At 44.4% G+C, this 15853-nt stretch overlaps 1 protein-coding gene across 4 annotated transcripts in view; it reads left to right on the top strand.

The window, feature by feature from the left end:
• Window positions 1–15853, top strand: part of robo2 (roundabout, axon guidance receptor, homolog 2 (Drosophila)) — a 257943-nt gene that overhangs the window by 184714 nt on the left and 57376 nt on the right. For all 4 annotated transcript variants that reach the window (XM_070971053.1, XM_070971051.1, XM_070971052.1 and 1 more), the window contains exons 3-5: window positions 12752–12909; window positions 13062–13182; window positions 13361–13499. In XM_070971053.1, coding sequence (XP_070827154.1) covers window positions 12752–12909; window positions 13062–13182; window positions 13361–13499 — 418 coding nt within the window. The remainder of the gene's footprint in view (window positions 1–12751; window positions 12910–13061; window positions 13183–13360; window positions 13500–15853) is intronic.

Raw genomic sequence — 15853 nt, 5'->3', positions numbered from 1 at the left:
TGTGCAGTAACGGGGTGGGAGTGCAGCGGTCCATACTGAAATTGCACGTAGAGGAAGCAGTCATGCATGAGTGGAGCTCCTCACTCCTCATTTAAAGACCTCTTTTGGAGGAGGAGGATGCTTTCTTGTGGCTTGTTATGCTTCCCCCACATTCAGACATGCTGTATGAAAATACAGCTCTCCATCCCTGCTATCATGGATTCAGTTATTCAGTTATTCATGGCTTGAGGCTGAATAATGAAAGATGGTGAAAAAACACTTCACTCTGTTTCTCTCTCTGCCTCTTGCTTTTTCTCGTCTCTCAACTGGATTGCTACTTAGTTTTTGACTCCTATTGAGCAGGGGCATCTCCACTATCAGCGAAGTCAATAGTATTGGGAGAAATGTCACGAAAATGACCTCTGATATTCAATAATGCTAATGCAAATTGAAAATGATTAGCTAATCGATACTAATCAAATTGTCTAAATCACTGTCACGCAAATACACAACTATGCACACAAGCGTTCTCTATGCGCTTTCTCTGTGCAGAACCCTCTATGTTTTTACGCTATTTTCCAGCTGTATGGTTTGGTGAGAGCCTCAGCATCTTGACAGTGATCTGTGCCATAAAAGAGCCCAGAGTGATGCGGCACATGAATACAGAACTAGCTCTTTTTACGGTTGCGGTGGAGCAGAGGCTTGCATGCCATGGCGGCTGTGATTGCCACCACTCTTTTCTGCTCTTTTATGTGGTTGTGGGAGATGGAGGTGTTTGAAGACAGGGATAAGGCTGGTGTTGTGACGCTGTCAGCCACCACTTCATTCTTCAGCTACAGTCATTTGAAGGCAAGAAATCCGGCTCTGAGACGTGCCGAGCAGACACGGGGAAACAGCCAAAACCTTTGTTTAATTACAGTTGATACAGAGTGAGACTCAGCTTTTGCATCAGAGATGTAAACGCATGATCATTTATGTTGAAATAAACACAGCATGTAGTGTGTGATGTGTAGTGGGTCGTTTGTTATTAGGGAAGGCTTTTCCTTTGTTTTCATGTATGGGGTCATGAACAAGCCTCTCCCAAAAGAGACACAGTGATTTTCTACTCTTGATTAAGCCTCTTATGGAGAACACATTAACCCAGAATGCATGATCACAGTCATTTATAGCCCCCTACTCCTTGATTCTCCATGTGTACCTGCTTGGCTGTGTGTTTCCAGCAGGGGGCAGACCACCAGACATGCAAAACACAATCTTGTGGAGGCTGTTATCTGTATGTGTAGCTCTAACTGAGAGAACTGATAAAACCACACACACTAATTGGGTTTTACAGCAGCCACAGTCTCACAATGCTCTTTCATTACCCAGGGGACAGTGCGTCTGGTTGTTTCTGTGTTCAGACATACAGGGGGTTTGCAGAATCTGTGTGTGCATGTGTGTGCTTGTATGTGCCTGTATCACAGATATGTGTCAACCACCCCCACCGATCTGAGAGTGCAGTGTCCGTATGCAATCAGAAATTCCAGTGGAGGCAAGAAAAACAGCTCAAGTGGTGTCTGCAGCCACACCAGCACAACTAGAAGTCCCTCCTAATGGCTCCCCACCGTCCTGCTTTCTGGGATTAGACATGACGATTTCAAATGTCATTGTATCACAGTGACCTTTCAAGGACCTGGAATTAATCAAAGAAAAAATGTGCCTTCTGCCTTAAATGGCAGGAATAGTCACCTTTGATCCAAGCATTAGATTGAATTGTCCTCAGAAGTGAAGTGATTTAAGGACAGTTCAGAGGCTGTGTTTACTGTGAAAGGTCTGTTTCTTGAAATCAGTAGCATTTATGGTTCTTGCTTTTACCCTTAGGAGTAGTAGGCACAGTTTCTGATTTAAATAATGTATTCTGTATGATAATGTATATTAAGATACATCAAATAAGGAGACAGAAGCAAGAAATGACTGTAATGTTGTTGTAAGTATAGGGAAAACATAGAGAATTAAAAATATAGGGAATTTCCTTAAAAGAAAAGCTCCATTAAAACCAAACATTTCTTCATCATCCATTTATTATTAAAATTATCTATATATTTTGCATTGTGCAATTGCCCGCGGTCACATTTTTCAGTGTTCTTCTGACCAGCTGTTCACTGACCAAAGGACACCCAAGTTGTCCAAGTTACCTAATGTTGTTATTCGGCCGTTTTGGATTTTCTAGTTGATTTACCTGTCATGTATGAGTGAGAAAATGGGGTTAACTAATATTACAGGCTGTTGATGCAGCGGCAAGGGAAGATAAAGCAGTGGTCTATGCGCACATGTGAAACTGTGGGTCTGGAACTGCTGCATTGAGAACTGCAGGGCCTCTCTGGCTCTGTAGGTCGATGATTGAGAAACTACCAGCACTACCAGAGCCCATCTGATCATGCACATTCTGAATGTGCACTAGTTTCCTCAATTATAGACTCTCAATGATCACTTAATGTCTAAGATTTGTCTGCATCCCGATCATGGTAGAGTAGTAATGCTTTGTTTCCTGTTATCAGCGAACATCCTTTAATGCCTTTAATGTTCTCTGTGGTTGAAAGACACTTGAGAATAGCACTTGATTTTATCTTCTAGTTATTACTATACATACACATAGCTTCAATATCAGACACTCACGAGCATCATTCACAGCAGATATGTAGCAGACCACAGCCATACCCACTCCACCCTCCTCCCGCCTTCTATCTTTAGCAGTTCTGGCCCAGTAGTTCTAGCTCATTGAGTTATTAGCTAATTGCCAGGTGAAATCAGTATTGATTGTGTGTTGCTCAGCAGCTAGTGGTAATAGCAGTATATAGCTGGTCGCAAACTGGATTCTGCTTCTGGGTGATATGAAAGCTGGCGACTGTAAAGATAAAGGACACTGCGTGGGTGGAAGTGGAAATGCTTGTCCTTGCGCACACATCAATACACACACACACACAGTGTCTTTTTAGCGTTGTGTCTTTGCTGCAGAATCTGTGCCCTGGAGAGCTGTGGGATCACTGTGCTGTGCTGCTGTTGAGCCACTGTCTTGTCCTTGCTATGTAGGTCATCGGTGCCCTCCAACGATATCTTATCCCATCTGCAGTGCAGTCAATACTGTTGACAGAACTCCAAATAGCTTCGGATTAGAAGTTGCCTCATTAACTTTGTTCCTTTGCCTACATGATTAACCTCACATCTCCAGCCTACAGAGATGTATTGGACAAGTTTGTAGTACCAACACAGTATGAAACAGTACTGTTTAATCTGCCTTTTTGATGTGGTGCCTGAGAAAATTTAAGGGGGCTTGGAATGGGATAAACCACGAGGAAAGGAATGGAGAGGTTTAAAAAAAAAAGGGAGGGCTGAGGGGCATAACAGGAATGGTTTAGACACAGTGCTCTGCACTGATCCTGAGCATGGCAGCCAGTGGTGTGTTTCAGATTGTTTTCCATTTGCATGATAATATGAGCATGGATTGACACACACACACACACACACACACACACACACACACACACACACACACACACACACACACACACACACACACACACACACACACACACACACCAGAGTTATTACATGCAGACTGACGGTTCCAGCAGGCCAGATTACCTGAGTGAGTATCCTGGTTTTTACTCCATGCCCTGAAATGAATGAAATTCCCCCCATTAGCACACAGGTTACATAAGCCTGGTGTACAGGTATATCCAGCTGCACTGAGGCAGTAAGCTGATTACAGATGGAACTAACACAATTACTCCTCTGTAATGTAATTAACATGAATTGGATTGTGAAATAAGCAACTGGACTGTCATGCAGATTTTCTCAAGATGTAGAGCTCCACTACAGAATGACGCCAGAGAAGCTATAGTTTCAATAAATCATTTAAACGCTCCGCTGAGATAGTTAATGTCAGTGCATTTCAGCACACATGCTGCACACATTGCAGCGCATTTAAATGTACAAATGTGAAGTCAGCTATACACTAAATCGTCTGTGTGTGTGTGTGTGTGTGGGTGGGTGTCTTTGATGTCTCCTAGGATTTTTTTTTTTATCTGACCAATGCACTAATGGACTGTATATGGGCAAAACTCTATTTCAGTGCAGTATAGAGTGATCAGTTTGTTATTAGTGCTGCTGGTGCGTTGCTCTGTCATGTGCTGGGTAACTGCTTTTCATACAAACTGACAGACTCTGTGGCACAGACACTTGAAACTGTGATTTGTGTGTGTGTGAGTGTGTGATACTTAGGTGAGCCTAATGTAGCAGTGATTTGCTGAGCAGGCAGCAGCACGGCTACAATTTATTCCAAGTATTTAGATGTTATGTGCAGCATTCAATCATGCTACAGCAGATGCGCATAAAGTAAAGCACATCTTCAGGATGATAGTGGCGCTGGTTGTACAGAAGGGAATTTTCAGAGGCACATTCTGACTAAATGGTGAATTTCTTCTTTCCCCTCAATCATAAACAGCTCACATCTACACACTGGGATATGGAGACGGAGAAAAAAATCCCTGTCCATGGGTGAGGCTGTTGTAAAGGTCATCTCCGTATCCAGTTAAATTTTTGCTCTTCCTCAAGAGTTAAGATCTATAAAGTGATCAATAAATCTCTTTAAATGTCTCTGCATGTAGGCTGCATGTGATTTAACACCCCGCCACATCTGCTGCCTGCTTTCTGTTCACCACGCTGACAGATCTCAACCTTCATCTGCTCACAAATCTAACTGTATTAGCCCCCACCCGACCCTCCCACATAGAAAACGGCCAGACCTTTACATTTGATAGATATCAGAACTGGTTCAAAGTCCTCTGTAAGGTTCTGGTCCAGAACCGCTGAATGATTCCTGATATGGAAAATGTGTCACCTGTGATCTACAGTGGAGAACAAAGTGTCCTTAGGTGTGGGATTCTTCCTTTCAGGCAGTATTGATTGAAGAAAAGATGATCTGAGGAGGCCATTAGGAGGATTGAGGAGGGGGAAACAGGCAAGGAAGGACTGTGATGAACACCTCTCTAATCATTATGCCACATACAGCACTGCCTCCAGCATCAGCCACACACACACACACACACACACACACACACACACACACACACAAACGCAGACAGCATGACAGTAAAGTATGATTAGTTCAGAATGTACAGCAGTTGTGTGAGATCAATTGTGTTTAGATTTTTATTTGTGCCCATTTTCTGCCGCCATGTTGTGGGACTGGCTCTGCATCTGCACCAAAACACACATGACTGCACACCGCTGATGGGTGGGGCTTTGTCACAATGAGCACAAGGAGGCACAGCAATGACAAACACACAAGCACAGTGAATTTTTACGATGTCTCCCAGTATCTTCTTGGTCCAGGCATGTAGATTGACGTCTAGGGAGGCATGCTGAGTCCAGTAAACTGGGCTATCTACAGCTGTTGTAAACACCTCTTTTCCTCCTCCTGCCTGTCCTGCAGGACAGTGTGGAGCACACTTGCACTTGGGGCTCATCAGACCAAGCTAGATAAAAGCTGCTCAACTCCAGCAGAGAGCTTAATTAAAACGAGCCTGCCATCACAGAGTGACACCTTTTACAAGCTCCTAACGGCTCTCTGCTCGCCGTTACTGCCAATCCAATTATAGACCAAAACAATAAAATAGATTCAGAAGGAGCTGCAGCAAATAGGCTAGCATAAAGAATAAGAGGGGGGTGCTATTAAAGATTATATGAAGATTCGCACAGTGAACTGCACAACAAGGCTGCAGGGGTTTCATTTTCACCAGAGATGCCCGCGTAAGTATGCCACACCGGATAAGCTACTCAGCTTCTGTCTGTGTGTGTGCAGTCTCTGAGGAAATATACCCCTGTTCTCTCAGCCTGGACACAGTTCAGCAGCATCCTACGGATTATCTTTCCCTGTGGAAGGTCACTACTTCAATGTCATTAGGCCAGAGCTCGCACAAATCTGCTGAAGACACGCGCACAAACAGCATTTCCGATTTTTTTTTCTCTTGTCAGGCAACTTTCTATCTGAGTGACTTCTAAAACTGCACCTTTTTTTCAATGGAGTTACTCCTGTAGTGCAGCAGTGTGTCACAGCTGGACATGTGACATCTGTTACACTCGAACGGCTACATGAGAAAACTGTGGGGTGTTACACATATTAACTGTAACACTGCAGGAGAGATGGAGAGGAAGAAAAATAATGAGATATTAAGACATGGTTTGAGGTGGTGTAGGAGGAGAACAAGATGGCAGATGAAAGGCTGGTGCTTTGTTCTGTAGGTTGACTTGTAGGTTCCCTTGGATAGTTTTAGATAGTTTAGATTGTTTGGTAACTCATGATCAAAAGCTATGGAGAGTCTTCTACTTACTTCTAATGTGTCACACTATGCTCATTCAGAGTGACTGGTCCGTCTGAGTCTCCCCACACTTTTGCATCCTGGCCAAACCTTTGCAACTTATTTTAAGGAACTTTAGTCTTGAGAAGAATCGATACCTCCGGTCGCAACACGATGGAGAGAGAGAGAGAGCAGCTTTTCCAGCCGCTAAATGGAGTTTGCTTTCAAGGTGTTCAGATGTTCCAAAATACTGCATACTAACTCTCAATATGCCTGCTCAGCCACTCTTTGTGTAGCTCTATTACACGCCTAATCATAAAACACCCGCAGCATCCGTACCATATTATTTATCATGTTTAGACGCATGCGATAGGAGACGAAGAGAGAAGACATTAGCAGGAGACATTTGCCGGTCTGCCTGAGTGCTCCACTTCCTCTCACTTTCTTCTTCTCACTTTACTTCCTCTCCACTCTTCCTTTACCCGATGCAGGAGCAGACCCACCTGCTCCATCATGATGCCTCACTACCTCTGTCTGTGCTGTCTCTGTGCTGGAATTGGCAGGAAATCAATCCTGCTCTCATCTACAACCCCCTCCACCCCCCTGCTCCTTCTCCCTCCCCTTCCCCTTCCCTCACGTCTTACTCCCCCTCCCGGCTGTAAAGTGTCCATTCTGGACTGAGCACAAGCATCAGCACAACATCATGCCTTATCAGAGCAGGCACAAAGACCCATGGGCACATTGTTCGTCAGTATCAGCCAGCTCCAGTTTCAGCACACTCTCTGCATCTGCCAAGCCCCCCGAACACATGCATGACCATAAACAAGACAACAGAAGGAAAACTGGAGTGGCTACCAAATTCATTTTTGGGCAAAATGTGTCTTAAATTGTAGGGCCTGTTAATTACAGAGCCCTATGAGAATAGAAACAGATAGAAAGGAGGATACAGCACATCGTTATTTATTATGCAAATGTATTCCATTTTAGACACAATTAAGTGATTAGAAAGCTGTCGCTCTCTGCTCTCTTTCTTCTCATTGTCCTTACTTGTCTTTTTCTTTGCTTTTCAGCATATTACTGTAATGAAGCCATTACTTCTTCAAGTGAATTTTAATGAGTTTTTAACTAACATTTTAATGAGCTATACATTACCATAAAGCATGGATTAGGCTAAATTGAATTGTGTCCATGTGTGTGAAAATGCGTATGTGTGTGTGTGTGTGTGTGTGTGTGTGTGTGCGTGTGTGTGTGTGTGTGTGTGTGTGTGTGTGTGTGTGTGTGTGTGTGTGTGTGTGTGTGTGTGTGTGTGTGTGTGTGTGTGTGTGTGTGTGTGTGTTGGTATTGTCAAAGGGTGTAAAGGAAAGAGGTTCATTAAGAGTTAATTATATTGTTTCTCAGGAGCAGCACTGCACATTTTTCCTGGATCGGCCAGCAGAATCACCCACTGCTGTGGTCTTACTGTCATTACTGTGCTGCCCAGGGGCTTGTTAGGCTAAATTAGGGGTGCTGTTTGAAAAATGAGCTTTGAACGGGGCTGCTGTTTAAATAAGGATGTTTGTTTAGGCTTATCTACTGAATCAGAGAAAGAAGCACAGTATGCGGTATGAGGTATGAGCAGTATGAGTTTGATGGAACACACTCCATTCATTTACAGTCAGCCCCATCGATTCAGCACCTTTGTACTCCTCTCTGCATTTTGACCTTGAACAGGTATCCTCTCGTCATTCCCCGTTGTGTTGTGTTGTGTTATGTCTTGCCTCTGTTCTCACAGCCGTCTCACTAGAACACATATGCCCCTTCTCTTTTATTCCATCCAAGGCTGTATTAAAGATGCACATTTCATATGATATCACCACCTGTGTTTTCCCCCAACTATGGTATCACTGCCGGCCATATGATTCTCTTCAACTTCACTCTTTTCCATATTTCCTGCATCTTATCTGTGAAAGTGACAATGTTATTTACAATCCCTGAGCTCAGGATTTGCAGATAGGGAGAATGGTGGCCTAGATCATATCGGGCTTTGCCATGGTCTGTGGAGAATGATCAGTTGTGCATGTATATGGCTTCATCTGCAAATCCTCATCTGCAGTCAGAGCAGAGAAAGCCTTGACAAGCCAGAGAAAGTGAATGGAGGGGGCAGAATGCAACACATGGGACAGCGCTGTGGGATTGGAAGAAATTGATGAACTGAGAGCAGGGAAGAAAAGGAAAGACAGAGAATGACCCCCGATGGTGAGAGGAGAGAATAAGACAGACAGAGAGAGATGGTGATGAGTTGGCTTAATGATGAGAGCCTCCTCTCAGTTCTCACAGGAGGTACAGCCTTGGGCACCGCCAGCCGGCCATATTTTTGCAGCTGTTTCTCTGGTGTGACGTGCGACCCCTCAGTGGAGGAATATAGGGGATATGTGTGAACCTGCTGCTTGCCTGCCTGCTGAGGGGGTAATTTCTGCATCTGGATGGAGTTCAAAGGTTAGCTTTGGCCGGTGGGAGGGCAAATGAGGGAGTCTGAGCTGGAGGAAAAGCTTGCATCCAGACAAATGGAGCACATCTCCTTTCACAGTGGAGTATTATATAGTGTGGTATTATCCTTCTCCTGCCTTCAGCATCAAAAGTAATACAAAACATCAATGACACCACATAGAGTGGGTTTGGTGTGTTTTGTCAAGTGACATATATATTGTCTCCCTTCTCTAAGGGTGGAATTGAAAATGGCGGTATTGTAATAGCACTCTACCGGATGAAGCACAAAAAGCACTCAAATAAAATGATATTATAGCTTGGAGCTACCTCTCTACAGCTCTCCCAGTTTGTGTGTGTGTGCATGGTTTATTTTCTAATCAGAGTGTGTGTAGAAGGTGGTGGGTCTGGGTGTTGGGGTATGGCCCCGGGCTTCTAGCTGTTGTAATCTCTCTCTGTATTTCTTAGCCCCTAACCCAGGAGAATATCTATGAAAGCATGGAGGGTCTTTTTCTCCAGTAAATAGGGAGGGAAAGTAATAACAAGCACACAAACATACACAAACATTCACATTTGCAGTATTGAAAAAAGATACCAAGCCCTGCAGCTTTTAAGAGATGTTTCACAGTTTGTCAGGCTTGTGTGTAGGTTTTTGTGTGTGTGTTGAATGTCTATCAAAGGGACGTGAACGGAGGGGAAGAATTTGGTTTTAGACATCAGTCTGTGGTGTCGTGCCAGTGAGCGCAACCTTTGTGAACCGAAGCTAGGTGCGCTCCTGTAGGTGAATGCATTTGTCAGCACTTATCTCAGTATGCAGGCTGGACGCTTCAGTCAAGGCTCCCCACTAATCTTACCGACAAGCAGTGTCACCCTCCAGTGAGTAATATCTTGGGTGGGAGAAGAGGGTGCACCGTACGAAATATCTCTCCTCACCTTGTCCTTGCCCTGCCACCTCTGTGCTATGATGCCGGGTGTTTGTGCTGTCATGTATCTGCGTCGGGATGATTTTTTTGTGTGCTGAGTCTATCTTCGCTAAGGACACACAAACGCTCACACACAGGTAGACCTCCATAATGGTTGCTGGCACAGGCCTCCCCTACCAATGTAGGACAATCTGGTTTACAAAGTAACTGTGTGGGTGTCTCCTTTGTGTTTTAGTTTGGCAGAGACCTCCACTCTCAACCCCTTGGCTATTTCACAGCGCTAGTTGTAACCTGACTCCCTCCCCTTTAAGTCTGAAGTGTTGAAACAGTGCCAGCTGAAAGAGCTGCAAATTTGCCATGCTTTGCCCCCTGCCTGATGCTCCTTCATTCAAATCAGCCCACTCGTCTGATATTTGGGAAATAAATAAATACATTAAACACGTGAGGCAAAGACAGATTAATATTATTCAGATATGGGTTCTTTTTAGCCTGCAGCCGGATTGACAGATGTAGCACTTGCCAACTGAGGGGTGTAAATGTTAAAATATATAAATATTAATAAGCAAGTAAGCAAGAAGGCAGAGTTTGGGGCCTGCTGGAACTCAATGGGAGGTGTTTTCAGTGGAAGAAGAGCTGAGTGTTTCAGGGGGATAGAAAGGCAATTACCTTACGTCTGTTGGCTGATTCAGGCCTGAATGCCTACAGGGCCTCAGAGTTGGAGCGTAGTTCAGCTTCTGACAGCAAATGCAGAGACCCACTTAATGATATCGGATGCAACTCGCATAGATTAAGGGAGAATAGAAGTCATGTTGTGATTCTCATATAAAAGCATTCACTTGCTTTATGATCCCTGCATAGTGTAGTTCAGGGCATGGAAGTGCCTGCAGGCAGCAGGGGGAGAGGTGCATGCTCATCCTGTAATGAAGCAAAGCAGACGTTACACTGAGGTGAGGAACATTAGAGCTGTGTGTGCTTCAAGCATAGGAGGTTGACCTCGATGACTGTGGCCTTGTAGCTAGGATTAGATAGTGTGCTAAAGCATATTTGGACTGGACCCTCCCCTCATTTACTTAATAAATGTATCAGTTCAGAGTGTTGTTTTGGTATTAACAAAGCCTGAACCAACACACAGGGTATAATCCGTTCACCAGAGTCATCTGTTTGTTTGCTTGTAGCTCTTTGTCACCAGGCATTTATCCTGTCCTCAACAAGTGTGTGTATATTGTATTTTATTTGCTCGAGTTTGCAGCTGCTCTCTTTTTATTTTTCTGTTTTTTACATTCTGTGCATTTATTTAGATTACAGGGTCAGGATGCATTCACTGTGACATACTGTGCAGTTTTAGATCAGATTAGACAGCGTGGCACAAGCACCGTAATGATGCACCTAATGTGGGTTTCTTTTGTCACTGCTCTGTTTCAAAGGAAATTGATTCTGACAGCATCCCATGGGTGCTAGCAATGAATGGAAAGGAGCAATTAAATCCAATGTGATCTTGAAAACAACAGGCAGTGTATGGTCCAAACCAGGCTATGATTTTAAACAGCAGGACTCCTGTTTGTAATGCAAATACAGAGAGCCCAGTGGCGGTGGCTGTTATGCCCACCCTGGCCAGGGGGTCGACAACTCTGGAGCTGGCTAATTACCTTAGCTCTTTAGATTAGCAGGCAGCCCTGCGTGAGAGAGAGAAAACCTCTACCTCTACCTCTTCTATATTCTCTCCTGTTTACCCCCGAGTAAAGGTTTCATTGGAATTCATGTCACACAAAAGTCCCACTCTGTACCCCTGTGCATCCCCGGGATGATTGGGTTGAAAGCTTCCTCTCTTCCTCCGTCCTGCTTTCCCTTGGTCTAAATAAATAAATAAGAAGACAGTGGCTGTGTGGCTTTCTGTAGAGAGAGTAAGAAGAGTGAATGAAGAGATGAGAGAAGCCTGGAGCGCAGGGACCAGTTATCCCCTCTTATAATCCCGGCCCTCCCCGCCATGGTCCCCAGTGCCATGTGGAATTTACACAAGGACCTGTGGTGCTGCCCCTAATTTAGCCCTCCTCAAGCATCTTCAAACATCCTCCAACAAGCTGAGCCTTTTAATTCTTCAGAGGAATCGTGTGTCCCTCACTGGATGGACAGTGCTGAAGCTGAATTCCTGAAGTGCTGCTCCACAGATTAGATCTATTGTACATCAAATGGAGAAAGCTCTGTTTGAGTACAAACAGCAGGAGAGAGCCAGAGTGACCTCCAGTTTGTATCTTTGAACCTTTTTTTTTAAACAACATTTGGTATGAAGAATGCTCACTCACTGGTGTAGAAGTGGTATCCTGCTCTGAATACACAATCGACTGAGGGTTTAATTTCTTACAGTTTGTTTAATATGTTTGTGCCTTCACATTTGTGTTTGTGTGTGTGTGTGTGTGTGTGTGTGTGTGTGTGTGTGTGTGTGTGTGTGTGTGTGTGTGTGTGTGTGTGTGTGTGTGTGTGAGACGGCTGCTCTCCTTGTTTAATAATGAGCTTGTGTTGTGTGTTTCACTGAACACTATGCAGGGTGAGAGGCTATCTCTGTGATGAAAGGCCTACCTGAGGGTGATTAGATACAAGGCCACAGTTGTTCATCAGACCACCCACTGTTTTTCTTGTGTGTGTGTGTGTGTGTGTGTGTGTGTGTGTGTGTGTGTGTGTGTGTGTGTGTGTGTGTGTGTGTGTGTGTGTGTGTGTGTACATGCCAAGGAAAGTGAAGCAGTGTTGCACCCCTGTGAGCTCTCACATGTGAATGACACCAGGCTTCAGGGCATTCAGTCTCTGTTTGTTCTACTACCTCCACAGGGACCTACATTAGCTCCAATTAGCTTTCACTTGTGCTTGCCTTGTCAGATGAAGCTGCACATCCCATTTAAATAGCCACCGTGAAAGCTGCATACATACAGGCTGTGTTGTGCACAAACCTTAATACATAAAACGGATGGTGAACTTTAACATTTAGGTGTTTAAATTCAACGGTATGCTATACAGCTGCACTCTTTCTTAACAGTTTCCTCCTTTTTCCCCCCACAGTGCTGCGAGATGACTTCAGACAAAACCCTACAGACGTGGTGGTGGCAGCAGGAGAGCCAGCAATCCTCGAGTGTGTTCCCCCAAGAGGCCATCCTGAACCCACCATCTACTGGAAGAAAGACAAAGTGCGAATTGATGACAAGGATGACAGGATCACTGTGAGTACTGCTACCATCTGTTTCAATACCTGGACTGAATAGGAAGAGCTGCTGTCAATGTAAATTTTGTTGTGTTGGGCACATAGGAGTAAAGCTAATGAAGGATTCTTACTAATATTTATCATTATTATTATTAATTTATTTTCCTTCAGATTCGAGGAGGGAAACTAATGATCTCCAACACAAGAAAGAGCGACGCTGGCATGTACATCTGTGTGGGTACCAACATGGTCGGAGAGAGGGACAGCGAGACAGCACAAGTCACAGTGTTTGGTAAGCTTTATTTCTCCTGTTCTCTGTGAATGACACACTGTAAACTGAATTTTTAAGAGAGGAAACTGAGTAGACAGAGGGGATCATTCTGTAGGAAGAGACCACTGTGTACATGCACTGCATATAGACCATTACATCATAAAAAGATCTATTTCTGTCCTCTCTGCCCATCCTGCAGAGCGGCCAACCTTCCTACGGAGGCCCATCAACCAGGTGGTCCTGGAGGAGGAGATGGTGGAGTTCCGCTGCCAGGTACAAGGAGACCCTCAGCCAAATGTACGCTGGAGGAAGGACGACATTGATGTTCCTCGTGGGAGGTATGTACATCTACAAGAATATTCCCAGAACGAGCTTTATTTTGAGGAGGAAAAGTTTCTGCAGACAGTAATAAGATGATGGCTCATACGAGTAAATGGCTCACCCTTACTGTCTTTATGAGTAACCACTTTTGAGTGTGTGCGTGCGTGTGCGTGCGTGCACGTGCGTGCGTGTGCGTGCATGTGTGTGTTTTGCATACTGGTATGTGTGCGTGTAACACTAATGTGACAGGCTGCACCTTATGCAAAGTAGCTGTGAAAGCTTTGATGTCAGTCTGAGTGACTGTTTCAAACTAATGATAACTCACACTGCGAGCTCTCACCTGGCCTGGCTGCCAGGGGCCATTAAATAGCTCTCTTAGGCTGTACACAATACATATTACACATTCAGGATAAAATGACTCCACCCTTAAATGCCCAAGAAGACAGCTCCCACAGCCATAACGAGGGTTAGACGGTGTCTTGTGTCAAGGAAGGGGCTGCATGAAGATAAACAGATATTGAGCTAGACAATTAAAACTGAGTGACAGGTAAGTGGGCAGGGAGGCTGAAAGTTAGACATTGAGACATGCAGGAAAAAATCTGGCACATTGAAAAGCAGACCAGTAGAGAGAGAGAGAGAGGCAGATAGAATGACAGGAGATAGGAAGAGACAGAGTATAGCAGCTGACATGGCCCTCAAGTGTCTGTGTACAGGTGCAGCTGTTCAGGTGAAATCTGGGCACCTCAGAAACCTGGAAGATAATCGCTCCCTCCCTTACACATTTAACCCCCATTCAGCCTGCGTCCCCCTGCTGACACTTGCATTCACTCACGGTTGCGAAAACAGAGACTGATGAAAGAATAAATGTCTGTAATTTACTGAGACATGCCGGCGCTACTGCCAGCTTTGATCTGTCTCACTTCCTGTAAAAAGCCACTGATGATGTAGTGATACCGTTCATGTCGTGTCCTGTGTGTCGGCCTGTTGCTTCACTGTGACTCAGTGGACTCAGCAGCGGTGTCATGGTCAGGAGTGGACTTCAAAGAGACCAGCGTTCTGTCCACGGCCAGCAAGTCAGTCGCAAACTGCTTGGATCACCTCATAAAACATACACTCAGTAGACCTGACATCTCTCAAGGCTAGAGCAGAGCTGAGCGTGGGCGGGTTGTTTGTGTCTGATAAGGATTTGGTTCACTGGGCAGTGGGACACGAGCGCTGTGCCAAAGCAAACACATAAAAGTATTTCACTCATGTCTTTGATAGGGAGTTGGCTCTGGAAATGAGTTCATTTTGTACACTAATTAACAGATTTATTACGGAGTAGGATGAGTGTCATGTGCCTGTGTCCTTGCTAAACTGTACCATCCCTTTGAAGTTCAGCCTTTTTTGGATATGAGGAAAGAACTGAACACATGAAAAAGACACTGCCAAAATAAATAAGCAATAAATATTGCAGTGTTTCTAATTACACTGTGAGAGCTTTTGTTTTCCTGGCTATATTTAATTCTCCAGTTTAGCTTTGAAGCAGAAAGCAAGCGCGAAGACTGAGATATTCTAATTCTGACATTTTCTGCTGCCTTTGTTGCGTGCCAAAAAGAAGACTCCTCATATTGTTAAGTGACGAACTGTTCCTGCTTTCTCTGCTGCTTATCCTCACTTTAATAAACATCAAACACGGCTTCTCTCTGACAGACAGAAGAATTGTTTAAATCCCACGAAAGAATAGTTTCCAGTTTGATAACTGCTCTGAAGAAGAAGAAGAAATACAAACAGCTGCTGCAGCACAACCATTGTGTCATTACACTGTGGGCGCCTGTAGCTGTATCAGTGCCGGTCTTCACCACAGGAATAAAAGACAACTAAAGATCAAGCAATTGTATATTCAGTGGGAAGGGGTCTTTGTTTGCTCTTTATCCAAAAGGTTACACTGTCCTTATTATTATGATAAGCTGTAGAAAGAGAGAGACTTCATAAGGCTGCTCCTTCTTTGCCATCAAATTGTTTTAACTTGTCTTTGCTGGTCCCTTAACACACATCGTGCATGCCTGTGTCTTTTTGTCGATATTTGTGTGTGTGCAACTTTTGTACCAGGAAGAAGGGAAATGGAGCCTCAGCTGAGTAAACAGGTCTTTAATATGCTCAGTGGCTCCAGCAGCCTCCCAGGCAAACACGCGCACACTGGCACATAGACATAAAGCACGCCAGGATGGCACTGGCTTCAGTCTCTGTAGGATAGAAGAGGAGATAGAGACAGCACGAGAACAGTTTCAATTAGAGGACAAAGACAATGGTGCTGCTCTTTTACCTCTGTGTGGGTGTTGCGCTGTGTTTTAAAAAACTAAATTAAAATCAGCCTACAGGCTGATCTACT

This window comes from Chaetodon trifascialis, chromosome 9 (genome assembly GCF_039877785.1).
Source record: "Chaetodon trifascialis isolate fChaTrf1 chromosome 9, fChaTrf1.hap1, whole genome shotgun sequence".
Lineage (NCBI taxonomy): Eukaryota > Metazoa > Chordata > Actinopteri > Chaetodontiformes > Chaetodontidae > Chaetodon > Chaetodon trifascialis.
This window is presented reverse-complemented; position numbering and strand designations above follow the sequence as displayed.